Consider the following 27,702-nt stretch of genomic DNA (forward strand, 5'->3'; position numbering starts at 1 on the left):
TACTGAAGTGTGCTATGACCACAGCAGTTCTGGGCACTTACTGTACTGCACGGTGGTTGCTGCCCGAGACATTAACATGTTGGCATTTCTGGTCTGTGAATGAGTCAAGTATTCTCTGGTAAACAGGGAAACCTTTCAGACAGAGCATCTACACTTTCAGGAAAGTTGTCAACAAATACAGGGACTTGAGTGCTGAGCAGATATGATTGAGACCTGACACATTTGCCACATTTGCTCCTTAGAACCTCTCAATTCTGTGGTCTCTGATGTCTGCGGCAGAAGGACTGCTGTGAGTTTCTAGTGACCCTAGGCTTCCTACTAAGGCTTTGTCTCAAAAACAAACAAAAACCAAAACAAAGCATTGTGAAGACTGGGGAGATTTCTTGGAGGAGCCAACCCACATGGGGGAAGAGTGTAAGGCTAGGGTGGGTCTATCAGAACCCGACCTGTTCTTTCTACCACTCTGTATGATGGCCTGTGGTCAGATCTACCTGTCCCTCAGACCCCATATTGTTTGAGTTTGCACTGCTCTCTGTCCTCTAAGCCCTTCCGACTTCTCACTAGTCAGTCTGTGTCTCTCAGGATTTGCTGCATTGTTAATTAGGGGTACATATGTGCATCCATGTATGTACAAGGACAAGTGCTAGACAAGGCAGAGTCAGGCCTCACAGAGCTGGAGGTCCAGAAAGCTGTGAGCTACCTGATGTGGGTGCTGGGAATCAAACATGGGTCCTCTGCAAGAACAATATTCATTTTTAACCTCTGTGTTATCTGGCTGGTCTGGGACCTGCTTGCAGACCAGGCTGGCCTTGAACTCAGAGATCTGCCTGGTCCTGCTTTCTGAGCACTAGAGTCAAAGGTGAGTACCACATACTTGGCTTTATAGAGACATTAGTTATTAGTTATGTGTAGGTATGTGCACCTGAGTGCAGGTGCCTGAGGAGGCCAGAGGTGTCAGGTCCCCTGGAGCTGGAGTTACAGGCAGTTAGAAACTGTTCAGTACGGTGAGAACCAGATTTGAGTCTTCTTTAAGAAAAATAAAGGCTCCTACCCACTGAGCCATCTTCCCAGCCTTGATGGAGGGCTCTTGTGAGGAATGGAAGGGGTAGTGTGTGATGACAAACTTGGGATAAATCTGGAGGCTGGCAGTGGCAAGACCGTCTCCTAGTAGACAAGTGGGCTCAGGGTCGGCATGCCATATATCAGTCTGCTGCCGCCCAGGTTTTAGACTGTCACAGAGCCAGGTCTGCCCAGCGAGCCAAATGGGGAAGGTGGCTGAGATGGAACCTTGTAGTGACATTTCTTATGCTCCTTTGTCCTATTCACTCTCATTAACGTCATTCTGCTCTAAACCAATGCCTTTCTGCTATCAGGACTTCCAAAGCTTAGAGGAAGACTTTTCTAAAGAGATCAATGAGATGAGATGACAGGAAGTCCCAGGCTAGGGAGAGTACAACAGATGTGTTGCCTTGGGGTACAGTGACGTTCCCTGGTGCCAAATGTTGTGAATTGACATTTCAGAACATTTTGGACGGTTACCAGAAAATATTTTGCGAGTGCTCAAACACATAAGAGAGGCCAGGCATGAGGGCAGCACATACCTTTAATTCTAGCACTGGAGTAACAGAGGCAGGTGGATCTCTGAGTTTGAGGCCATCCTGGCCTACATAGTGAGTTCCAGTGAGACCCTGTCTCAAAAGGGGGGTGGGGTGGGGTGGGCGCAGACGAGGGAGCTAATGTACTCAGTAAAGTGCTTGCTTCATTGGCATAAAAACTGGAGTCCAAGCCAGCTGGTGGTGCTTACCTATGATCCCAGCTCTTGGGAGACAGTGGATCTCTGAGTTTGGGGCTAGCCTGGTCTACAGAGTGAGTTCCAGGACATCCAGTGCTACTTAGAGAAACTGTCTTGAAAAACCTAAACCAACCAACCAACCCCTACCTACCCCACCCACCAAAAAAATGAAAAGCTTGAGTTCAATTCTCATGTAAACAAACCAGCTGTGGAGCTGTGGTGTGGTGTGGTGTATTTATAGCCCTTGTGTTGGGGAGGCTCAGACAGTGTGTCCTTGGGGCTTGCTGGCCAACAAGCTTAGCCTATCAGCAAGCTTCAGGGCAATGAGAGAGCATGCTTCACAACACAAGGTGGGGCACTTAAGGAACGATACCAGAGGTCGGCCTCTGATTTCTTCAGGAGCACACACATGCTCACACAAAGACAGAGTCTGGAACGGTGGATAATACCTGTAGTCCAAACACTCAGGAGATGAAAACAGGAAATTCCTGAATTAGAGGCAACCTTGGGCTACATAGCCCATTCTAAGCCATCCTGTCATACAAGACAAAAAAACTGTCTCAAAAGGGAAAAAAGGAAGTCTTGTGGAAACACGAAGATGAGCCAAGTTCCTGTATTTGGAATACGAGGAAGTGATTCTACCAGAGACGGAATAGATTTACTTCCAGTTTATTAGACCGCAAGAGCAAAGCTCCTAGCATTTTGTATCGGGTGTTCACAGACGCTCAGCTAAAAATATCCAAATGCAATAAGTGCACTTTAAAAGAAAACCTTACAGGGTTAGGGGGGCTCGGCTGGAGAATGTATGTACTGTGCTTACAGCCTAGGTTTGATCCCTGCCACTAGATGGTGGATCACTCTGTAATCCTAGCACTCTGGAGATAAAAGCAGGAGGATCAGAAAGAAATTCTAGGTCATTCTCTGCTACAAAGTGAGTTCAAAGCTATCCTGGGTTATGAGGCTCTAAAACAAAACAAAACAAAACAAAAAAACAGGTAACAACAATGAAAACAATACAAAGACACATTTTTAAGTCAGGTGAATTTCTGAGTCACAATAAGTTCTAGGATAGCTACAGTTGTACAGTGAGATCCGGTCTCCCTGCCAAAACAATGAATAAAAACATCAACCATTAGAAGACACAGTACATTACTAAAGGATTTTTTGACTGCAACTTTTTATTAAATGTGTATGTGTGTAACAGCACATGGCGTTCATATGCTCAGTGGGCAACTTAGAGGAATCAGTTCTGTCCTCCAATTGTATAGGTTCTAGGATCAAACTCAGGCTAACAGACTTGGTGGCAAGCACCAGTACTTGTTGAGCCATCCCACCAGCCCCACATGGTATACTATTAATCTCTCCTCTAGGTCGTCAACAGTATCAAAGGGGAATAAATTGGCTTAATTTTCCTTATTTCAATATATTCTGCTTCTAATGAGAGCTAGTTAACTTTTTTTTTTTTAGTATCTACATCAGAAACTTCCATTCATTTTATTTACCCACCAAACAACACCAGCACAGTCTAGTTTAAATTCATGACCCATTGTAAGTCACACATCTTAGGATGGCACTCTATGCTGCCAACCAGCCTTACTACACTTCTTCCAGTATGCTTTCTCCTGTTCTCTAAGACAACTACATCATACACTTCCTGTTCTCTGCAAGCTCCATCTTCTCAACTTCCCCAGGCCTGCCCTTCTCCACTCTCCCCAGATCCTGTTTCATGGTCATAGGGACTTTGCTGTCCCTTCGCACATCCCCTTCCCTTTAGCTCAGTGGTTCTCACCCATCCTAATGCCACAGCCTTTTAATGCAATTCCATGAATTGTAATGTAAATATATTTGGAAGTAGAGGTTTGACCAAGAGGTCGTATACCATAGGTTGAGAACTGCTGGAATGTTCTAGGTCTTACTCTTTGCAAGGTTAGTATCTTTTCTGTCTTCTGCCTCAACCCAATGTCAAATTTGAGTTGCTTTCTTTGTGGCAAATGGGTGTTCACACCCAGTTACACACTAGCATATTAACTAGTAGGTTTTTGTCTTGTTTTGAGGAAGGGTTTCTCTTGTATAGTCCTGGCTGTTCTGGAATTCTATCCGTAGACCAGGCTGGCCTCCACCTGGCCTCTGCCTCTGAGTTGAGACTAAAAGTGTGTGCTACCCCTGCCTGGGGTTTTGTTTCATAGATTCTTAAAAACCTATGTGTATTCCACATGCATGTGAATGCCCAGAGCGGCTTGTAGAGGGCATCAGATCCCCTGGAACTGGAATTGCAGTTAGCTGTTGATTTCATATGGGTGTGCTGGGAAGTGAATTTGCAAGAGCAGTCAGTGCTCTTAATGGCCAACTATCTCTCCAGCCCTTCTTTTTGAGGGAGGGCCTTATGTGGCCCAGGGTGGTCTCATGCATACTTGGTATGTGGCTGAGGCTGATTTTAACTCCCAACCCTACTGCACCCAGCATCAAGCCTGGTTCTTCAACACTAGTTCTGATATTGCCTTTTCTATTAACTTCTTCCCTATGTTCATTCAAATAAAGTTTCAAGCATAGAGAGCTTTATGCACCTGGTATATTTCCACATTTTTAGCATTTAAATCAAGTCTTTCACAAATAACCAGTAAGAGCTTTTTTTCTTTTTTAAAAATTACTTTAACCTGGTATGATGATGGTACATACCTCTAATCCCAGCACACAAGAGGCAGAGGCAGGTGAATCTCTGTGAGTTTGAAACCAGGCTGGTCTACATAGTAAGTTGCAGGCCATCAGAGCAATATACTGAGACTGTGTCAAACAAACAAATAAAACCCCATGTCTCTGTGTGGTTATACACACATGAACACAGCTGCCTCTGGAGGCCAGAAGGGGGCATCAGATGTTCTGGAGCGGGAGTTACAATCGTGCAACTGAGAACCATCTGATCTGGGTCTGTCTTAGTTAGGGTTTTACTGCTGTGAACAGACTCCATGACCAAGGCAACTCTTGTATAACAACATTTAACTGGGGCTGGCTTACAGGTTCCATCCATTATCATCAAGGCGGGGTGTAGCGGCATCCAGGCAGGCATGGTGCAGGAGTTGAGAGTTCTACATCTTCATCTGAAGACTGCTGTGAGAAGACTGACTTCCAGGCAGCTAGGACTAGGGTGTTAAAGCCCACACCCACAGTGACACACCTACTCCAACAAGGCCTCACATTCTAATAGTGCCACTCCCTAGCCCAAGCATATACAAACCATCACAGGGTACTAGAAACCCAAGTCCTCTGGAAGGACAGCAAGTACTTTTATCTAGCCATCTCTCTAGCCTATTCCCTTCTTTCTGTTTCTTGAACTTTTTTTTTTCTTTTTTTCAGAGCTGGGGACCGAACCCAGGGCCTTGCGCTTGTTAGGCAAGCGCTCTACCACTGAGCTAAATCCCCAACCCCCTGTTTCTTGAACTTTTAATTCTGAAACCTTTCTAGTGTTGACATGACAATCATGTGCCACTGGGTTTGTTTTTGTTTTATTTCTTGGGACAGGCCTTCAAATGCTGGGCTCAAGCCATCCCCTGAGTCACTAGGACTTCAGGCATGCATCACCATGCTTTGCTAAAAATAAACTTTGTGGTTTTGTTTGTTTGCAGAAAGGTCTAGTTATATAGTCCTCGCTGTTCAGAAACTGTGTAGGCCAGGCTGGCATGGAACTAATAGCAATCCTCCTGTCTCAGGCTCTGCCTCCCTGAATACTAGGATGACAAGTTTGAAACATCATGCCTGACACAAAAGTGAATATTCATTGAATAAATCAGTCCATCTTTAGAGACATCACTGAGGACTTGAAAATCTAAATAAATTACCCTCTAACCTGAAGAACTATGGACAGTTAATGGCCTCTGAGGGAGGAAGATTAAGTTTTCTGTTTGGTGTGGCTTCTGTCACCACAATTCAGATGGCCCACATCCACAATTATATGGACAGTGTATGTTAGAGGCAACAGGTTTAGAAGGATATGAAGTTAGAGGAGTTTGGGCAGGTGGTGGTAGACCTGGGTCTGGGAGGAATCATGGAGAGAAGTTGAGGTAAATGTGACCAAATATGCTAAATGAAAACTTCAAATAAGAAAAATTTGAAAATTGTTTTCATTTTTTTTTAAAAAATTGTTTTAAGTTTAATTAGTGAATGATAATGTCAGGACGAATCTACACCTATTTGGGTCCAGGCTATGTATCCCCTCCATGTAAAAATCTATAATGAGTATATAAGAACTATTTGAGGGATAGAGATACTGTTCAGTTTAGAGCATGTACCTAGCTTGAGCAAGACTCTCCGTTCAATCTCTAACGTAACAAAAATAACTTTAAAAAACGTCCTTGGCATCTGAGGAGTATTGTGATTATGCAGAATGAATGGTTAAATTCCTCTGGGGGGTGGTGGGGTAGGAGATGCTGGAGAAAACCCATGCTAACTAAGGAGTCACACAGACAGGCTGTCTCAAGACCCTTCTGGCTTGCCTCCAGTTTCTCCACCTTCCTTCCTGTTTCCTCCAGGCCCGCAGCATTTAGCTGCCGGCAGTCCAGTCTGGTTCAAGTCATCACTCTAGTATCTCATCATGCTCCTGAGACTAGTATCCTTCAGTATAAGTAACAAATAAAAATACATCTGTGGGGGTCTGGAGCGATGGCTCAGTGGTTAAGAAGGCACTGGCTATTCTTCCAGAGGTCCTGAGTTCAATTCCCAGCGACTACATGATGGCTTACAACCATCTGTAATGGGATCCAATGTCCTCTTCTGGTGTATCTGAAGACAGCAACAGTGTACTCATATACATAAATTAAAACTATCTGCCCCCCAACCAAAAAACCCCTCAAAACAAACAAATAAACCAAAAAACATCTGTAGTAGTGAGACCATAAAATGCACCTGTTGACCAGCAAGACCGCTCAGCAGGTAAAGGCCCTTGAGTGTGATCTCTGGAACCCACATCAAACAAGAGAAATAAATCCTTAAAGTTGCCCTCTGACCTCACACATGTGCTGTGGCATAATAAAATACACAAAAGCAAACTATTTCTACTACCTGGTTCCAAAGATAGTAATGACCATGCAGATGTGTCCCTGTTCCCTTCCAGGGTCCAGTATTTAATTCATAGTTGAAAATAGCATTCAGGACTCAGTCCTCCTGCCTCATCTTCTCGTTGTATGTGGCTTTGCACTACATAGAGGTTGTGTTTTAACAGGCTATCTGTCCTCTCTTTTGTTCTTGGCTCCTGTTGGCCATAGCCCTACATAAGCTAAATCTTGTTGCACTTAGTAGGGAAGGTGAATTTCACAGATGGGACAAAAAAATGGGATTTTGCTCTTTTTGAAACAAGGTTTAAAAAGGTACAATAGTTCACATTCACTGATGTGCCAGGCATTTTACATGTGTTCTCTTAAGAGACCAGATCTCTCTCCCCACACACATACAGAGAGAGAGAGAGAGAGAGAGAGAGAGAGAGAGACAGAGACAGAGACAGAGACAGAGACAGAGACAGAGACAGAGAGACAGAAAGACAGACATATGCCTTAGCAGAGAAAACCTGAAAGGTAAAGTGGCACTTCCAAGTTCCCGCACCTGTAATCCAGTCAGACGGGAATTCTGGCTAAGGCTGATTGATCTATCTAGTTTTGTTCTATACAGCTGTAGAGCATATTCCTTCCAGTTGCAATATTTCCTCCAAACTGAAACACTGCTCCAGAAGGGAAAAGGAAGCTCGGGAGCATCAAGTGGTAAACAAGACCTCATGCCCACAGAACACAAACAAAAACCCCAAACCAATCCAAACCAGAACAAATTGAAAGATTCTTGAGGGTGTCTACCAACAGTATAAATGGGATAAACAGTTGCTGGGGTTAAGATTCGGATAAGGGAGTTCCAGGGCTGCAGGCTGCAGGTTTTCAAGCTGGTAGCCATGTTGGGGTGGGCTTTCTGGTGTGGCAGTTGCTTTAGCCACCTACACTCGTGTTAGTAACTCCAGTTCAAGAGTCACTGGCTCATCAAACTGTACATTGGTGCAATCCTTACTTTGGTCTCTTATGAACTCTCTTTCTGGAGTGAGTAGATGGGTGTGTTATGTCTCTGTGCCCCCAGGAAAAGTCTGTCACACAACACAATTGCTATTGCTCTCTATAGTCAGAGGCATGGACTTTGAGCAGGACCAATCTATAGCCTGTTCTTTTCCCGGTCATGACCTGACTTTAGGCAAACATGTTTGAGATTGCAAGTCGGTTAAGACTACGGCTAGGGCCTCAAGCTCCTTGCTTCAGCATGAGTTGGGCTTCCTGAACTGACTAAGGACACAAGCTTTGAACTGCGGAGGTACATACCATAAATCTTAGTACAGTGCTCTGAGTTATTAAAGGAATTGCTGGATCCGTTATCAATTGCCAAAGTCCTGTGACCATAGCTGATGGTCTTTCAAACTTACTAACATTTTTTTCTTGTTGGTTAACATACCTGCTTTGAACTGAGGGATAAAGGTATAAGCTCAGTGGCTGAGCACTTGTCTACATGTTCAAGTCCTGGAATTGGGCCGTAATACAAATAAAAAAAAAATAAAAAAATTAAGGAAAGGTTATCAATCTTTTTCTTAAAAAAAAAAAAAAAAAAAAATCTAAATGTAAGCCGGGTGTAGTGATGCATACCTTTAATTCCAACGCTCAGGAGGCAGAGGAAAGTGATCTCTGTGAGTTCGAGTCTAGCCTGGTCTTCATATAAAGTTCTAGAAAAGCCAGGGCCACACAGAGAGACTCCGTTTTAAAAAGCAAAAAAAGAAATCCCCATTTATCACACACATACATTGTTGATGGTTCTTTTTTGAGACAGGGTCTCAAGGATGGCCTGGAAGTTGTTCTATAGCAGACCTTATGGATAACTTCAAGCTTCTAATCTCAGTGCTTGGATGACAAGGACGCACCACGACACAGCTTTTGACAAAGAAAATATTGCCAACAACAAGGGGCTCTATGAACTGCTGAAACCCATCTAGGGATCTCCTACATGCCAGATAATAGGTTATCACTAGAGATGTGCCTTCATGGTGAAGGCCTGTAATCCCAGGTTACTATGGAGGCTGAGTAATTTGGATGGCAAGGTCAAAGTTTGCCTAAGCTACAGAATGAATTCAAGAACAGTCTGGATAATTTAGGGAGACTCTGCCTCATATTAAGGACAACAAAGTGACTGGAGTACACCTGAGTGGTAGAAGGCTTGTGCTAGGCTGTTTCGATTTCCAGTATCCACGGGAGGCAGGGATTTTGCATTGAGCTGCATCCCTAGTCCCTATGAATTCATTCTATGTGGTTTCCAAGAACAGATAATTGGAGGTAAAACGCTATGTTCTGGATTATTCAGGAGGGTGTTACTGACATTACAAATAAATGAATAGTTCTTGAGCAGACATAGCTTAACCATTCAACAAATATTTAATGGATGCCTGATACATATAAGTTCAGTGCCATAGGCTTAGTTCATTGAGATAAAACACACTGCTTTGATGGCACCAATCACATGTAAAAAAGTAAAGGTGTTTTCTATTGAGAATCTCTTTTGTTTGCGAGGCAAGGCTTGGCAGCTAACATCCTAGTTTTTGTTATCTTCACATCCGATACTCGAGAGTTGGTAAATCTAACCTGTCTCATCTATTGAACTGGTTAATAATAGACGAGAAATGCATGCTGTACGTCTTCAAAGAGAGAAGCTTTGTAAAAATGAACTTGAGGGCAAGGTGGTGCATGCCTGTAACTACAGTAATGGGGAAAGACAAGTTCGGAGTTTAAGGTCCGCCTTACCTGTACCACAACAAAATAAGACATGAAGTTTATTGGAATGGTAGTTGGCACAATCACTAGAACGACGGGCTCTTTAAGTCTCCACAGCGGCTCCTAAACACATGCGATTCACAACGGCGCAATCAGCCTTTCCCGGAAGGAGCAGATTCCGTTTCCGCTCGCAGATCTTCGGGGTGGGTGTGACCGCTAGACATCCAACCCACAGACTATGGGCGGCCCTCCATCACGCGCATGCGCTCGAAGATGTCCAGAGACCGGAAGTGCAGGGGCGTGCCCAACCGCTTCAGACAGCCGGCTCCTGCCCTGAGTCTGGGGGCGCGCGCAAATGCGCGCTCGTTCGCGCGGCCTGCTGCGTACAGTAGTGACGGCCGCGCGGGAGGGGTCACATGACCACAGCGGCTGCCTGTACAGTAAGAACCCAATATGGCAGCGGCGGTAGCAGTGGCAACGGCAGCAGGACCGGCCGCCCCGTAGATCCCCCCCCCCCCCTGCGCGCCTCCGCGGCCGCTTCCTCGCTGAGTTGCTTCTCCCGTCCGACTTCCCTTTTCTCCCACCTTTCCCAGCACCGCGGGAAAAGCAGTGCAGGGTGCAGCAGGCAAGGGAACGCAGCCGGAGCCGGGGCACAGAAGCCTTCCAGTCAGTTCAAGAACCGACATGAGGGAAAAGGGCCGTAGGAAGAAGGGCAGGACCTGGGCGGAGGCCGCCAAGACGGTAAGGAGGAGGGAGCAGAGGAAAAGGCCGGCAGCAGTTCGTTTTCTCGCCCGCCACCCGTCGCAGGGAAAGGGAGGTCACTTGGCCCCGCGACCGCGTTGAGAAGCACGAAAGCGCGCGCAGAGAGCGGCGGTTAGGGTCGCGTTGGCGAGCCCGGAGGAGACCGAGGCGTCGGCGCGAGGGATAAGTCGCGCGGCTGCGGCTCTTGCGGTGGCCGCGACCGGACCCCTCGGTGTTTTGAGGTTGCTTGTCGGGGTCATGTAGCTGTCGACCCCACACTGTTAGCCCTTGTCTCCGGCCCAGTGTGTTGTGTTTGCCAGTAACCGGTTCTTCTCCCTTGTGCGCCTTGGAGAGCCCCGATTGGATGCAGACAGGAGGAGGCTTGTGTGTGCTTCCAGCCCCGGAAAGGAGAGGGGAGCGCTGGAGCTCGGTGGCAGTCTCCCGCCGAAGCAGAGGTGCCGCCAGATCGGGGGGCCCCTGCTTATCTGGCTCTGGGAGCCAGTGTGAGGTCACGAGGCTTTTGTGTTTGCAGTCGGAGCTGAAAGTGCAGGAGGTGTTTAGAAACGAAGTAACAGGTGGGACTCGGAGAATTTTTTTTTCTGTTTCCGTAGAGACCTACTCTGAGTTAGGCAGCAGTGCATGGTGGGACGTGTAGTTTATTGGCTTGCTTTCTTTTCTTTTTCCTTTTTCCTTTTTTTTTTTTTTAAGCTAAAGTGAAGGTGGACCGGACCAACGAAGTTGTGATTAGTGCCCCTCAAGCCAATTTTTTTATACGGAATTTAGGAGTCATTTAACAATGAGTTATTTGTGAGAAACCTTGTTTTGAAAAATTTAAAACGTGTATTTATGAAGAAAAGGAACCTTCGGAGAAATTGAAATTTCATCATTGACCGTGTAACAGAAAAATAATAGGACATTAAGCAGTAGTAGCATTTCAGTCTCTTTAATAGTGGACAACATAGTGGGTCCTAATAAGTGAACCTTTACCTTTATAGATGGGGTGTGTGTGTGTGTGTGTGTGTGTGTGTGTGTGTGTGTGTGTGTGTGTGTGTGTGTGTGGGATGGGGGTGTGTACCTGGCCATGGAGCATACATGTAAGGTCATAGGACAACTTGTAGGAATTGATGTAGGTTATTAGAATCCAACTCAGGTTGTCGAGCTTGTTGGCCAGCCCATTTACCCACCGAGTAATCTCCAAAGTCCTGGATTGTCTGTTCATTCATTTATTTTTTGAGACAGAGTTGTCCTGGCATTCTGTAGACCAGGCTGGCCTTGACCTCAGAGATCCTCCTGCCTCTGCCTCCCAAGTCTTGGGATTAAAAGTGGGATAAAAACTGACTCGTTTATTTTTTGAATGAGACTTGCAGAATTCAAAAGTTATAATATTCATCATGGGGAAATTAGAAAAGTGTGAAGACGAAAATAGCACAAATCAGTTCATTCTTTTATTGCCTAGTCTTGTTTCCCCAAATTTGAATTATATTGTTTATTCAACCTGTATTTTGTTTTTATAAGCCACATGCATTTGTTTTGTTGAATGTTTTTCATGTATGTATGTATGTATGTATGGGATAGCATCTCACATAAATGATGGCCTAAAGTTTGCAGCAATCTTCCTGCTTTTGCCCCTTGAGTGCTAGGATTGGAGGCATGCACCACCATGCCCAGTTTTATGGGATGCTGAGGATAGAACCCAGGTGCATTCTAGGCAAATACTCTACCACTTGAATGACACCCCCAGCCCACTTAGAGTGTAGTATGTCTTTGTGACTATGCTGGTAGTTTCCTCTAAAAGACAACTCTAGAAATTAGTTTTTTGGTGGCGAGGAGTTCCTCTTCCACAGAAGTTTGCTTTCTACTTCAGGGACGCCTCATAACTGCTTACTATTAATAAAAGAGACAATTCGATTTTAAAGTATGCAAATCCCCAAACTAATTATGTGAGTTAATTTTAAGTGTCTGTGATGTCATTATTTATTCAGTAGGCTTTAGTTTTTGAGACCAGGTTTCACTTTGTAGCCTAGGCAGGCCTTAGCATTCAAAGTGGTAAGATTACAGGCATCGCAGCAGTCTCTATATCTTTCTGTGAAATGGACTTTCTGTAGCCCTTACTAGTTGGACCCGTTATGTAGACCAAACTGGCCTTAAACTGGGATTATAAGCATGTACTACAGTCTTTACAATACCTGTGAATTAGGATCTTTTTGGGTTAAATAGTTTAATGATTAGGAAATTGTGACAAATAGGAAGAATAATTTTGTACCTGTTTGATTTCTTTTCTTTTTTTTTTTAAGATTTATTTCATGTATGTGAGTACACTGTCACTGTCTTCAGACACCCCAGAAGAGGGCATCAGATCTCATTATTGATAGTTGTGAGCCACCATGTGGTTGTTGGGAATTGAACTCAGGACCTCCGGAAGAGCCGTCCATGCTCTTAACCACTGAGCCATCTCTCCAGCCCACCTGTTTGATTTCTTTTTTTTTTTTTTTTTGGGAGCTGGGGACCTTGTGCTTGCTAGGCAAGTGCTCTACCACTGAGCTAAATCCCCAACTCCATTTGATTTCTTAAAATGAGAATACTTGCTTATTTTGTGCCCCAGCTACCTTTGTGAAAGAAAAATAGTGTTTAAAGACAGACAGTAGGCTGGGGAGGTGGCCGGCTTAGTGGTTAGGAGCACTTGTACAGAAAGGCACCTTTACATGGTTATTTCACCAAGGGCCTTCTTCCCCATTTAAAAACTCTTTTGTTTTATTTTATTGGTCTTTTTGTGAGGAGGGATGACTAGGGATGTGCCTGTGGGAGCCAGAGGATGATGACATTAGGTGCCCTTCTCAGTTGCTCTCCATTTTATTTACAAAGTCTGTCATTAAAGTGGAAACTTGTTAGTTGCTCTGCTTGAGTAGCTGGCCAGCTTGCCCCCACCTCAACTTTCCAAGCACTGGTATTATAAGATGGAGCCACCATGCACACCTGGACTTAAAATGTTTTTAAAAATTGTGTTATGTATATTTTGTCTGCATGTGTGTCATTGCACCACGTACATACTGGGTTCAGAAGAGGGCCTCTGACCCCCTGGAAGTACAGTTACAGGTGGTTGTGAGCTGAACCTTGGCTTTCTGGAGGAGTGCCTTTATCCACTGAACTATCCTTGGATTCCCCACACCCTGAATTTTCTGTGTCTTTTGCTATCTGACTCTGGCCCTTATGTTTGTTCTGTAAGTGCTTTATCCATCGAGTCAATTCCCACTCCTCTGTCCTGAAAGTCTACACTTACACCTCTTACCTTGTTGAAGGCAAAACAGAAAGTATAAGTCTATTTTGGGGCTGGGCAGTAATGACACACACCTTTAATCCCAGCACTTGTGAGGCAGAGGCAGACAGATCTCTTGAGTTCAAGACCAGCCTGCTCTACAGAGAGAGTTCCAGAATGGCCAGGGCTACACAGAGAAACCCTGTCTTGAAAACTCTCCTGTCTCTAGGAATATCTATTTTGGATATCTGAGTTAAAATTTTCTAGAGGTCCTGTTGGGACAGGGTTGCAATCCAGCATCTTGTGGGAGAGGCAAGAATATCTTGATAACAAGGCCAGTTTGGCCTAGGTAGCTGGGTCTTATTTCCAAAAAAATTTTTAAAATGTTAAAAAAAATAATGTTTGCTACAAAAGGAGCTACTCCTTTATCTCCTAGATTGTGAAAACTTGAAAAAACAATCTCAGATCTGCAGAGCTGCCTGCTGTTTTCTCATTCACAGATTTTTACCTGCCTTTAAGAGGTCAATGCAGTTTCATTATCCATGAAATGACCATCTTGATTTGGGTTGTTTGATTTAACATGAATATGTGTAGCTCAAATTGACCTCAAATTCCCAGTGGCCAAAGGTGACAGATTCTCCTGTCTCCACTTCCCAAGTTCTGAGATGGACAGGCCTGCAACCTCCACACCTGGCTTTGCTAATACAAATATTGTCTAGAGCTAGGGCTTTGCAGCACATACCTAAAATCCACCTGGGAAGCTCAAGTAGAAGGGTCTCGACATTTGAGGCCAGCCTGGGTTACATAGTGAGACCCCGTTTATTCCTCCCCTAAAGAAAATAAAAAGAGGGCTGGAGAGTTGCCTTGATGGTTAAGAACACTGTGCTCTTACAGAGGTCCTGAGTTCAATTCCCAGTGACCACATGGTGACTCACAACCATCTGTAATGGGATCCGATGACCTCTTCTGGTGTGTCTGAAGACAGCTACAGTGTACTCATAAAAATAAAATAGACAAATCTTTAAAAAAACAAAAGAAAAGATGTGTTAGGAAGTGGAAATATGACTATAGAAATTGACCAGTACAAAAACCTGCCTTTGTTATTTTACAGAAGTTTTGACTACCCCTATACTTTTATATTCTTTCCACATTAGAATTAAGCACTCTAAAGTTTTTGGTATTATATATATTTCTTACTTTTGGTGCAATATGATTCATTATGTTTTTAGTTTTGTCCCATGTTACTGAATATACTAAATTTAAAACCTTTTCAATATGACTTAAATTGTATTACATGCTTTAAATCATGTAATCATGGTTATTCATGTTTATATAAATCTAGCAGGGTCAGAAATTTGAGGCTAGCTTTTGATACATAGAATTTGAGGCCAGCCTAGGCTACTTGAAACTTCCTCAGAAATAAAAAACAAACCAATTTTATAAAATTTATATATTTTCACTATTTACAAAACGAAGACAGAGGTATATAATTCCAGATGACTTTAAACTACTGAAAATGTGCATACTAAAATACTAAAAATGTTCAGTTTGGAGTTGGAGAGATGCTTAGTGGTTAAGAGCACTTGTTTTTCTTGTAGGGGACCCAGGTTCAGTTCCCAGCAACCACATGGTGGCTCACAACCATCCATAACTCTAGTTCTAGGAGATCCAATGTCCTCTGCTGAGCCTTGGGCACTGGGCATGCAGGAGGTACACAGACACATATACATGCAGGCAAAACACCTAACCATATAAAATAGAATGATTTTTAAAAAATTGTACTTAAGTTACCTGTGATGCTAAATCCCCAAACAGGTGGCGGTGTACGTTTTGAAAAGCTCTGTGATTTGCTTTTTTTATTTTACGAGTGTCTTTTCATGCCAACAACTAAATAGCTGCCCCCTTTCTATTTTTTGAGACAAAAGCCTCATGGTGGCAGGGTTGGGGAGAGAATACAAGTGCTAGAAGCCAGTGCACAAGCACAAAGAAACAGGAACAAGGTGCATGTGCTCTTTCTCCAAGGCCTTATTTATTTTGTTGTTTGTTTTGTTTTACTTTTTGAGACAGGATTTCTCAGTAGCTGTCCTGGAACTTGCTCTGTAGACCAGGCTGGTGTCCTCACTTCCATCTGCTTCTGCTTCCTGGGTGCTGGGGTTAAAGGTGTGAGCCACCAACACCTGCCTAGGACTTACTTCTTAAAGTCAGGCCTGCAATATAGCCCTCACCAGCCTGAACCTGTGAAGTAGTTCAGGTTGGCCTTGAGTGCTTGCCACCATGCCTGGCTCACTTACCTTTAGTGTTTTCTATTAATGTATATTAAGTATACCTAATAATGGGTTTCATTACATTTTCATACTTGTACATGATGAATTTCTATCATGTTATCCTCTGTTATCCTTCCTTGTTGATCTGCTAACACCTTCCGCTTCCCAGGTAGTTCCTCTTCTACTTTATCAACAATTTGGTGGCCCAAGGAGTTTTCATTCTGGTTGATAACAGGTGCATGGATGAGGGATTATTTATAGGCTTGTGGTCATCAGTCACCTTCCCAGTGTAGCCACTGACGAAAGGCCTCTCCCTACTTCCTAGCAATTATTAACTGCCAGGTTCCTGGGAAGGGACCTGGGGTCTTAGTCACTTTCCACTTGGTTCTCCGAGATAGAGCCTCTAACGCTAGTTGAAGCTGACCTCAAATTCCTGTGGATCTTCCTGGCTGGTTACCTCAGTGATGATCATTGGTGGGAGCCACTGCACCTTATTTTTCAGTTATTTGATTGGTTGTTGTCCTCACACTACCATTGCTGTAGAGAACACAGTATATACCTACTTCTCTTCTCATGAATATGTTTAGAGTCACTATTTTACTTACCACTATATAGTTCCCTTTACTATCACTTTGTGTGTGTGTGTGTGTGTGTATGTATATGTATATATATATTATATATGTATATATATATGTATATATATAATATATATATACTCTACAAATTGGAAAGCCCATGAAGATTTTTGTATTTTATCATGGAAAAAAAATAATGTTCATGAGAATAGCCTACTTACTATGCTTACCATATATTTGCTCTTGTTATTTTTCAAATTTATTATTTTAATTTACATGTTTGGATGTTTTGCCTGTATGTGTCTTTGTAAACTGTGTGCATATCTGGTGGGTGCCCTTGGAGGTCAGAAGAGGGCACTGAATCCTCTGAAATTGGAGTTACAATTGTAAATTGCCATGTGGGTGCTGGGAATTGAACTAGAGTCTTCTGGAAGAGCAGCCAGTGATCTTAGCCTCTGAGTCGTCTCTTTGGCACCCCACTTTTTTTTTATTTGTTTTTATTTTATGTGTGTTTCTGTGAGAGTGTCAGAAACCGTGGAAGTGGAGTTACAGACAGTTGTGAGCTTCCATGTGGGTGCTGGGAATTGAACCCAGGTCCCTTGGAAGAGCAGTGCTTTTAACCACTGAGCCATCTCTCCAACCTCCCAACTCCTTAATCTTTATGTCATTTTTATATTATATTTTTTTGAGACAGGGTTTCTTTTTTTTAAAGATTTATTTATTTATTATATGTAAGTATGCTGTAGCTGTCTTCAGACACACCAGAAGAGGGCATCTGATCTCATTGCAGATGGTTGTGAGCCACCATGTGGTTGCTGGGATTTGAACTCAGAACCTCTGGAAGAGCAGTCAGTGCTCCCAACCACAATAGTGTAGAATTCCTATGCAGTCAAGGATGACCTGATCATTCTGCCTCTTAAATGCTGGAGGTCAATGTGCCTGACTTGTTCTTTCATTATTTTTTGTTCAGATTCTTCCTGAAAGTATTTCTTTTCTGCCTTAAAAACTTTTCAGCTATTCTTTTAGAGCATTGTCTCTTAGCAACAGACTCTTCAGTTTCTTTTTGTGGGAGAGCGCCCTGATAACCACCTCCAGGTTTGGTTCTGTAAGACACATAGAGCTCAGCTTTTACTCATACTAATAGTTGTCATTTATTATGGCAAAGAATTCAGTTCAAAATTGGGTATGGTAGAAGCAGGACATGGTGCATGGACCTATAACCTTAGTACTTGGGGCATATGGAGGCACGATTTCAAATTTAAAGGCTCTTTAGGCTACATGAGACAAAAACAAAGCAAAACAAAACAATGCTGGAAAGATGGTTCAGTTGGTCAGGTGCTTACTACCTACTTAAGCACAAGTACCTGAGTTTGGATCCTCAGCACCCACATAAAAAGCCATAGGATAGTGTATGCTTGTAATCTTAGGGCTGGGGAAGAAAGACTGGCAGATCCCTGGAATTCGATGGCCAAAAGCCAGCCAGTCCAACCTATTGTTTAGCACCAGGCCCAAGAGAGAGAATGTTTTAAAAAGGAAGGTGCAGGGCTGCTAAGGTAAATGTACTTGAGGTTGACCTCTGACCTCTACCCACAGGCATACATACATGAACATGTATATATACACAGAAAATTTAAATTGAAATGAACAAATGGAAGATAAGCTTGAGGTGAAATTTGGAGGAGGGTTTCAAGAGTTTTCTGAGTAAGATCACACTATGCTTAGTTCCTCTAGGAATGCTATGACAAGGAGTTGGAACCTGGCATGGTGGTGCATGTGTTCAATCTCAGCACTCAGGAGGCAGAGGCAGACCGTTCTTTGAGTTCGAGAGGCTAGCCTGGTGTACAAAGTGAGTTTAGGACAGCCAAGGCTTCTTCAAAGAGACACCCTGTCTTGAAAAACCAAACCAAATCAAACCAAGCCAAACCAAACAAAAAAAAAAAAAAAAAAAAAAAGAGTTTTTATTGAGAACAGGATAGCAAACTTAATTCCCGGCATCTAGAAGGAAAGTATATCACATAAACCACATAGTTTGTACAGAACCATTTTTCTTCAAATCGCAGTTTCCATATACCAGCCAGTGGCTAGTTCTTGGAGGTAGGACAAAGAAGAAGCTTAATAGATACAAGCTTGCTCTGTTCTGGCCCCTTTCTTCACCCTCCCCCCAATTGCTTTTTGAGGCAGGGTTTCTCTATGTACTTCTGACTGTTATATTTCCATCTGAAGTTTTTCTTATAAAATTTTAATTGTTTTTGTATTTCTAATTGTGCTTAATTTATCAACATTTCTTCTTTTTATTAGTTCTCTTCCCAGATGTTAGGGGTGCATGTTTTGCTTGTTTTTTGAAACATATAGCACAGATCAGCCTGGAACTAAAGACCCTTCTGCTTCAGTGTGCAATTCTGAGTTCATTCTTTTTTCCAATGCTTTCTTTTAGTAAGTATTTTCTCATTGATTTATCTTAGACAACTTTCCATGTAATAGTGTTTTCCAGTTTTCTTCCTGGTTTTTCTTTAGACTGTGTTTATGACTGTCACTTCACATAATATGAGCTTTATCACTTTATGTCCTATTTACAAATAGTTTACTTCATATATCTTTTTGGAAAGTAAACGAAAGGAATCCACCAAAGGGAATATCTGATTGCATAAAGCAGAAAGTCCTAGGTTAAAATAAAACTTGTACTTAATAGGAGATACAGAAAGGGCAAACAAGAAGAAAACCTTTCATTTATTTATTTATTTATTTATTTATTTATTTATTTATTAGCTTGAGTATTTCTTATTTACATTTCGAATGTTATTCCCTTTCCCGGTTTCCGGGCCAACATCCCCCTAACTCCTCCCCCTTTTAATCTTTCCACTCAGTGCCAAGTGTTATTGATAGTACAATTTGATTTTTGTCTTGTTTGTGACTTCGTTACTATGTAACATAGTCACTGACCTTGGAGAAATAAAATAGAAATAAGTGCTTAACTTTAACTTTTGGGGGGTGAAATCTAGCACAGTTCACTAGACCTAGGAAGGTTATGGCTTGAGTGAAGAGAATTGATTTTAGAATGTCATCATAGTGAAATTTAGAAGCTAGTTCATATAAAAGCAGATTCCAAGTTATATTTTCTTCCCCTTAGTATTTGTTTTCTTTTTGGAGTGCCTCCATTTATTTCTGTTTGTTTTCTTTTCCTTCCTCCGTTATTTCTTTCCAATAGGATGGTTTTACTATGTATATAGTTCAGTTTCTCGGCTCTTATACGTTTGTATATAGTGAGTTTTTTAAGTGGGGGGAAGCAGCAGCTTCATTTTGTTCCTCAGTTTCAAATACCAGGTAGTAGAGATTTGGATGATGAAGCAGTTGTTAAAGCTGTACTTTCTTCTCATGTTAGGATCAAAATTTGGATCTTCTGTTTTGGTTAGAAATTTATTTCTGTTATTGACAAAGTAGTTCATTGACTCCCATTCCTGCTTTACTTCTGTTGTTGGAAGACTAAAGTGTTAGTTGTTGCCTCTGGATTCCAATTCACTACTAAACCTGTTGAATCTGATGACCTTCCTCTTGATTAAATGGAGTCTGAACTCCCACAGATAGTTAAAACAATTTTGTTGCTTAAAAAAGTGTTTTGATTAATTTTGTAGTTTAGATATTGTTGACCACTACAACTTCAAAATAAATTTGGCTTTTTATTTTTTCTTTTCTTTTTTTCGGAGCTGAGGACCGAACCCAGGGCCTTGTGCTTGCTAGGCAAGTGCTCTACCACTGAGCTAAATCCCCAACCCCCAAATTTGGCTTTTTAAAAATGTTATGTGTTTTGGTGTTTTGCCTGTATACTTGGTCCTGTGGAGGCCAGAAAAGGTGTTGGGTCCCATTAAACTGGAGCTATAGATGGTTGTGAACTGAACCTTCATACCAGTGCTGAGAATTGAACTCCCTGGAAGAACATCCTTTGCTTTTACTGCTGAGCTATCTTTTCAAATGACCCCCAACCCCCAACCCCTATGGTTGGTCAAGATAGTCTGCATAGTGCTGACTATCCTGGAACTCTTCTCTGTAGACCAGTTTGGTCTTGAACTCAGATCTGATTGCCTCTGTCACCCAGGTGTTGGGATTAAAGGTATGTTCCACTACATAAGACTCAAATTTGATAGCTATAGCTTTTCTTCATTCTCATTCTGTATGTGTGAGCCATCTCAATGATTAACAGAAGTATTAGTTATCCTATAAGGCTTTTGGGGTGGTAAATACTTTGGTTTTCTAGAAAGGATTCCTTTGTGCAGCAGAACTGACTGTCTTGGAACTTGCTTTGTAGACCAGGCTGGTCTTGAACTCAAAGACTTGCCTCTGAGGTACTGAGATTTAAGGCGTGTGTTAACATTTTAAATGTAAAATTATTAGATAGTCTACACTATACAAAATTCAAACTCTTTATTCATCACTGATAATTTTTTAAAAAGATTTATGTATTATATATACAGTGTTCTGCCTGCATGTATGCCTGCAGGCCAAATGAGGGCGTCAAATCTCATTATATAGGTGGATGTGAGCCACCATGTGGTTGCTGGGAATTGAACTCAGGACCTCTGGAAGAGCAATCAGTGCATTAACCTCTGAGCCATCTCTCCAGATCCTAGATCACTGAAAACTTAAATATACTTTTTGTTTTTGCTTTGTTTCGTTTGTGGCAGCATTTTATTGTGTAGCCCCGGCCTACTTGGAACTTGTTGTGTAGGCCAGATTGGCCTATACCTCACAGAGATCCATTGTCTGCCTTTTGGGTTCTAGAAATAGAATCCTGCCTGCTACTTCTGGCTGAGGGGTAGTATTATTAAGTACTTTAAGAACCTTGTCCACTACCCTTGACTTCTTTATACTTTTGTTATTTAACTTTTTTCCATGTTTAACTATATTGTCTTAAGAATAGCTTCTAAAAATTGTTTGTAGTTTGGACAGTTTCAGTAGAATTTTTTTGTGAGAAAAACACTGCCCTCCTGTGGTTTTAGAGTAAGGTAACTGTTTTGGAAAACTGCTAGTCTACATTAAATTTGTGGTAAAAGAATGTAATAGGTATGTCTCCCTTGGAATCCTTCCCACTTTCACAAGTTTTCCTCACTTTCCCTTAGTAATTCTACACTTCCTTTATCTAAATAGTAGTGGTAGTAATAGTAAAAATAATGATGAGGTTAGTATAGTGCTTTTGCTCAGAAATATTTTGACATTTGTGTGTGTGTGTGTGTGTGTGTGTGTGTGTGTGTGTGTGTGTGTGTTTCCGCGTGCGCTCATTCTTAGGGGGATTAAGACAATTATAAACAAAAATTAAGTTATCAAAAGGATAAATTGTCCTTTTTGTTTATTTGTGCGTGCATGTGCACACAGCTGTAAAAACATTGCAAGGCCTTTTCTTCCTTGATTGGACTCAGGATATTAGGCTTGGTGGCTACCTTACTGCAGATCCGTCTTACAGTCCTAGGCCCTGCTTTTGTTGTTGTTTTTATTTTAATTTTTATTTTCTTTCTTTTTTCCTCCCTCCCTTTCTTCTTCTAAATTTCTGCCCTCCTTCCTTCTTCCTCCTCCTGTCTTCTTTCTTCTGTTTAACAGGGTTTCTCTGTGTACCCTGGCTGGCCTGGAGCCCTGTAGACCTGGCTAGCCTTGAACTCAGAGATCTGCCTGCCTGTGCCTCCTTGGGTACTGGGTTTGAAGGCGTGCTACCTGACTCTGCTTTCCCAGGTTCTGTTTTTGTTCTGTTGCCCAGGCTGTTATAGAAGGATACATGTTCTATGGCCCAAACTGGCCTAGACTTTGTTGAGGTCTTCCTGTCTCTCTTAGGTGCTGTAATTATAGGCACAAACTACTTTGAGGGGGAGACAGAATCTATATATGTAGTATAAGCTGGTTTATAACCCTGGGTCCTCCTGCCTCACTCTCTATAGTGCTGGAATTACACAGTCACATACTATTCTGTCCAGCTTACATGAAAACACGAGTGTTTTATGCATGATATTGGACTCTTGGTTTTTCTTGCAGTATAGTGTAGTTTCACAGAGGAGCGGTTTTTTATATATTATTTTCTATTTCTATTTTCTATTCCTGTGCTTTTTTATTAGTACAAATTTACATCATTAGTTATTTGGGGTGAAAATTGCAGAAAAATCAAAGGGCTAATAATAGCCAGAGAAAAACATGCTATTTTCTTTACTTCATCTAATATTGGTAAAGTTTTTGATGAAGCTGATATCAGAAATAGTATGTGACACAGACTTTTGGTCATGGGGGGGCAATCCTTTTTCATCATTCTGAGTGCTGTAGTTAAAAACATGCATCATGGATTCTTGAAGCATAGCTGTTTGTACAAGTCTTATAAGCCTAAGAGTTGCCATTTTGGGTCTGTTGTTTGTAGTTTGTCTTTTGTGAACTCTGTAGAGTGATTTCAGATTATGTATTTGACATTTTGTTGCTGTTAGGATCACACAGCCATGAGGGTCCAGAGAAAGGTTTCATTTAGTAGAGTGCTTCATTGCATATAAGAAGTCCTGGAATCTATCCCCAGCTCAAACTGGGTAGATGGAGTGTGTCTGAAGTCCTGACACTGGGGAGGTGGAAACAGGAGGGTCAGAAGTTCAAGGGCATTCTTGGCTGTGTAGGGAGCTATGGGCCTGGGCTGGAGAATCTGTCCTCAAACCAAACTAAAAGAACCTTTCAAATGCTTGTTCAAATTCTATGGAGAAATTTTGTTTGTTTTGGCAACAAGGTCTTGAACTAACAAAAACAAAGATCCACCCACCTCTACCTCCAGTGCTGGGATTAAAGGAATGTGCCTGGCATTAGCTTTATGTCTCAAATCTATGTACTAAAATTCAAAACGCCTTAATTTTTTAAAATTTTTTCAGCTCTCCCCATCTTCTATTTTGCATTTTTGTCAGCTAGGGGCTATTTTTAAAGTGTGATATTGGTTTATAGCTACCACTATGTTGCCTGGGCAGGTGTAGAGAGAGAGAGAGAGAAGGACAGTGACATACCCCAAAGTTTAAAAACAACTTGGGAGAATTCCCTTTCTCTGTGACATTGTGCTTCAGTTAAAAATGATGACATTTGTATCGGTGTGCTCTTGGGTTTTGGGTTGCAGTTGAGTCCAGGCCAGGAGGTTATAGAGAAAACAAAACCAGGAAATCCACATCTGACTAAACCGTGTGTTTTTTTTTTTTTTTTTTTTCTAATTGTGGTTTCCTTTTATCTGCTACCATTTTCGAAGTCCTCAGATAATTATTTTATCCATTCTGTCCGGACTTTTAGTTACATTTAGTGGGGAACAAACTATGCTTACTGTCTTTATTACATCCGAAACACTGATACTGATTTCTTTCTTTCTTTCTTTTTTTTTTTTTTAAAGGAATCATGGGTTTAACTACAGTTTGAGGTGATAGTTAATTATGCATGGTGGGGAACACATGGCGCAGGGGTGTATGAGGCCATATTACATTTGCAGTCAGAAAGCAGGGAGATAAATGTTCCACAGATGCAAATTTAATATAGTTACATGTTCATTTATTTGATTTAGAATACTACTATATGTCCATGCAGTATTAGTTACTGATAGAAATGTAAACATAGATTTTTATTTATTTATTTATTTTTTAACAACGGGGTTTCTCTGTGTATCCTTGGCTGCCCTGGAACTTACTCTAGACCAGGCTGGCTTAAATTCAGGGATACACTTGTCTCTGTTTCCCAGTGCTGGAATTAAAGTTATGGGCCATCACACCTTGTTAAAATAGATAATCTTAAGATGTGTAAAGTGATAGCTCACAGGTAAGGGACATGACTTGGAAGTGGAGACTAAAATTAAGCAATTTCATATTCATTGAGTAATTAAAATGTTAATTTTAGCCTTTTTGATCTGTTTCTGTTTTAGAATTTGAGTGTGGTTGAGAAAAAAGTCTGGATGAAATCTCTAGATATTTATGCTTTAGATCTAATTATTGACATAGTCATAATAATAGACAGTTATAAGAATGAGAACATAAAATAAAAATTAATTTATTGTTATTTTCTTGTTTTTCAGGTCTTAGAAAAATACCCCAATACACCCATGAGTCATAAAGAAATTCTACAAGTTATCCAGAGAGAAGGACTGAAAGAAATCAGGCAAGTTATTAAACTATTACTATAATGATTATATTTGGTTAGTGTATTTAATAATATGTAGTATATACTAGTATTCTTTGTCTTGCATATTGATTAGTATAATATACTTTCTGAACTTCAGGTTTATTCATCTGTCAGTCTTTGTTGTTTTTAAGTCATAGTATATATAAAATCAAAAAAAAAAAAGTAAAGCAAACTCTTCATGAGAAGGTAAAGTGTCTATCTGTGCCTATGCATGTTAGTTCTTAGGAAGGTCTGGAGTCATCTTTAAGCCTTCACCTATTCGTTTGTACTTTTGATATACTGAGCTTGGTAATTATTGGATAAAAATTACTATATGTCAACTACTAGAGGTAAGCAGCGGAAGAAGAAATAAGATTTGTTAACAAGAATGAAATGGAAAAAGTTTATTATATGTGTCATAGTCTTTGTTGGGCATCGTGACACTTTGTCTATAGTCCGAGATGCTTTAGAGAGACTAAGTCTTGGAAGATCACTTGAATCTGTGAGTTCTAGACCAACTTGGGCAACATAGCAAGATCCTCTCTTCAAAACTAAATAAGTAAAAGAGAGCTGCTGAGGAGTTTCAAGGAGTTAAAGCTCTTGCTAGGCTAATGATCTAAGTTCAATCTCCAGAACTCACAGTGGAAATAGAGAGAGAGAGAGATAACTTTTGGAAGTTGTCCTTTGGTCCCCACATGCATTTTGTGGCACACACACGCACAGATACGCACACACACGCACATATGCACATTTAAAAATGAATACATAAATAAATACATGTTTAATCTTCAAATGTAGTAGATGTGTTAATAGGATCAAAGATTATCAATTTCTAAGTATCTCGTTATGTTAGTATATAATCATTGCATAATTAGAACTTTTGTTATCAAGAAGTTTTAAATTATGTTATTCATTCTGTATATTGAAATAAATTGGGCTGGAGAGATGGCTCAGCAGTTGAGAGCACTGACTGCTCTTCCAGAGGTCCTGAGTTTAATTCCCAGCAACCACATGGTGGCTCACAACCATCTGTAATGGAATCTGATGCCCTCTTCTGGTGTGTCTGAAGACAGCAACAGTGTACTCATAACAAAAAAAAGAATAAATAAATAAAAAAAAAAAAAAAGAAAGAAATTTGACTATTTACACTGGAGTTATTTCGTAAAAATAAGAAATTTGAACCAAAATATAGAAACAAGAAAAGTTAGGTATGATGGGGCACATTTGTAATCTCCGTGTTCTAGAAGCTGAGACAAGTGCTGTAAATTCAAAGCCAACCTTGGTTACATATTGAATACCAGGCTGGCAGGGCTATCCAGCAATGCTTTGTGTATTAGTTACTTTTTCTGTTACTGGGATAAAACATGATGACCAAGGGATCTTATAAAAGAAGATTTTAAATTGGATTTACAGTTAACAGAGGATGCTAGAGCAGCAGTTGAGAGCTTGAGTCTTGGTTCACAGGCATGAGACACAGAGTGAGGTAACTGGGAATTTGACAGCTTTTGAAACTTTATCCCACTCCCAGAGGTATGCCTCCAAGAAGGCCACACCTCCCAATCCTTTCCAAAAGAGTGTAGGGGGAGAATGACGATGATACATGACACCAAGCAGTCATGTATTTGAGGTTATGGGGACCATTCTTGTTTAAACTACCATGCCCTGTTTTAGAGCACCAAATCAAAATCAAAATACAGCATTTTTGGTGCTTTCATAACGGAATAGAGTCCGTTGTCATTGCTTTATGGGAGAAATCGTTATCTCTGGAAAGGAGATCTTTTTTGGCTATTTACCAAGCTAAATTTCCCCAAAGTGATTTCATTAGAAAAAGCCTAATTTAAGAATGAAGAACATTTTGTGTCTGCAAGATGACTCACAGATACAAGCATTTGTTTGCTACACATACCTAAGTTTGACCTCTGGTGGAAGGAGTGGAAAAGGAAGAACCAACTCCCAAAAGACACATGCACATTTTTTATTAAGTTAATAACATGTGTTTCTAAGATTAGCTTGCCTTTGTGGTTAATCCTCTCTCTTCTTATATACTGGTTATAGTCTGTTATCAAGCCTGCAAACTCTGTAGAATTGTCAAGAAGAAGAAGAAGTTAAACAGAAACAAAACCCTTAGGTATTGATAGAAAAAGGTTTTGTTTTCTTTTTGTTTACTCTTTTTTTTGGGGAGGGGTGAAGGGTAGGTAGGATCTCATAATACTCAGGGTGGCCTGGAGGTTGACCTTGTAAGTAACTAATGAGATTATAGGTATATACCACCTTCCCAGCTTGCTGTTTTGTTTTATTTTCTTTAGCCAGGATTTACCACATAGCCTATGTTGGCCTAGAATTCATAAATCTGAGACTACAAGTATGTGCCTCTATACCCAGCAGCAGCAATAATATAATTTAATCTGTTGTTTAAATTTGCATTAAATTCATTATAGATCAAAGAGAAGCAAATAACCCACAAGGCCATTGTTGATGGCTTTATGATGACTCCTTGTAATAAAAATGCATGAGAAAAAGAAAACTGTTAACAAAATTCTCACTAATTTTAAGCTGCTCTGATAGTTAGAATTTTTCATAAAATTCAAGTATTTCACTTGTTTTTCTATAGTAGCTTAGGCTATATAGCTAAATTTAAATGTGCGATTTTAGACAATAATGTTTTAGATTAATTTTTTAAAAATTAATGTTTTACATAGTAAAATGGTGATTGTTTCTAATTTGAGGATTGTTAGTATTGCTGGAAGATCATGGTATAAATTATTTGGGGGAGCTTACTTATTGTTACTTGTAAAGAAAAATTAAAACTTTTTTTTTCCCTCCTCTTATTTTCTTGGGGTGCATTCCAACTCCAGAAGGTAAGAAGTATTACTTTATTCTAAAGGAGTATTAAGCAATTATAAAGCACTCTTTTACAAGTTTTATTGAGTGTGCCTTTATGTGTATAATTTTTACTTTATCTTAGAAATGAAGTAATATTGATAGTACATAAATATTAGTTACTAAGTATGCTTTTTTATTGTTTATTTTTATGGTTTGTAATCATTACATAGCCATAATTTTAGAAATTGTTGGCAAAATTGTTTTTCATTTGCTTTATAGCTCTGAAGTATAATTCAGCATGTTGATGAAAACACAAGATAGAGATGTGCGTGTTGCCTGTGAGATT

At 40.9% G+C, this 27,702-nt stretch overlaps 1 protein-coding gene across 3 annotated transcripts in view; it reads left to right on the forward strand.

The window, feature by feature from the left end:
- The first annotated feature begins 9,566 nt into the window (after nucleotides 1–9,566).
- Asxl2 (ASXL transcriptional regulator 2) overlaps nucleotides 9,567–27,702 on the forward strand; it is an 81,893-nt gene continuing 63,757 nt past the window's right edge. For all 3 annotated transcript variants that reach the window (XM_032909057.1, XM_032909060.1, XM_032909059.1), the window contains exons 1-2: nucleotides 9,567–10,308; nucleotides 24,448–24,530. In XM_032909057.1, the coding sequence (XP_032764948.1) occupies nucleotides 10,252–10,308; nucleotides 24,448–24,530 (140 nt within the window). In that variant the 5' untranslated portion in view covers nucleotides 9,567–10,251. The remainder of the gene's footprint in view (nucleotides 10,309–24,447; nucleotides 24,531–27,702) is intronic.

The sequence above is a fragment of the Rattus rattus genome, chromosome 7 (genome assembly GCF_011064425.1).
Source record: "Rattus rattus isolate New Zealand chromosome 7, Rrattus_CSIRO_v1, whole genome shotgun sequence".
NCBI classification, from domain to species: Eukaryota; Metazoa; Chordata; class Mammalia; order Rodentia; family Muridae; genus Rattus; species Rattus rattus.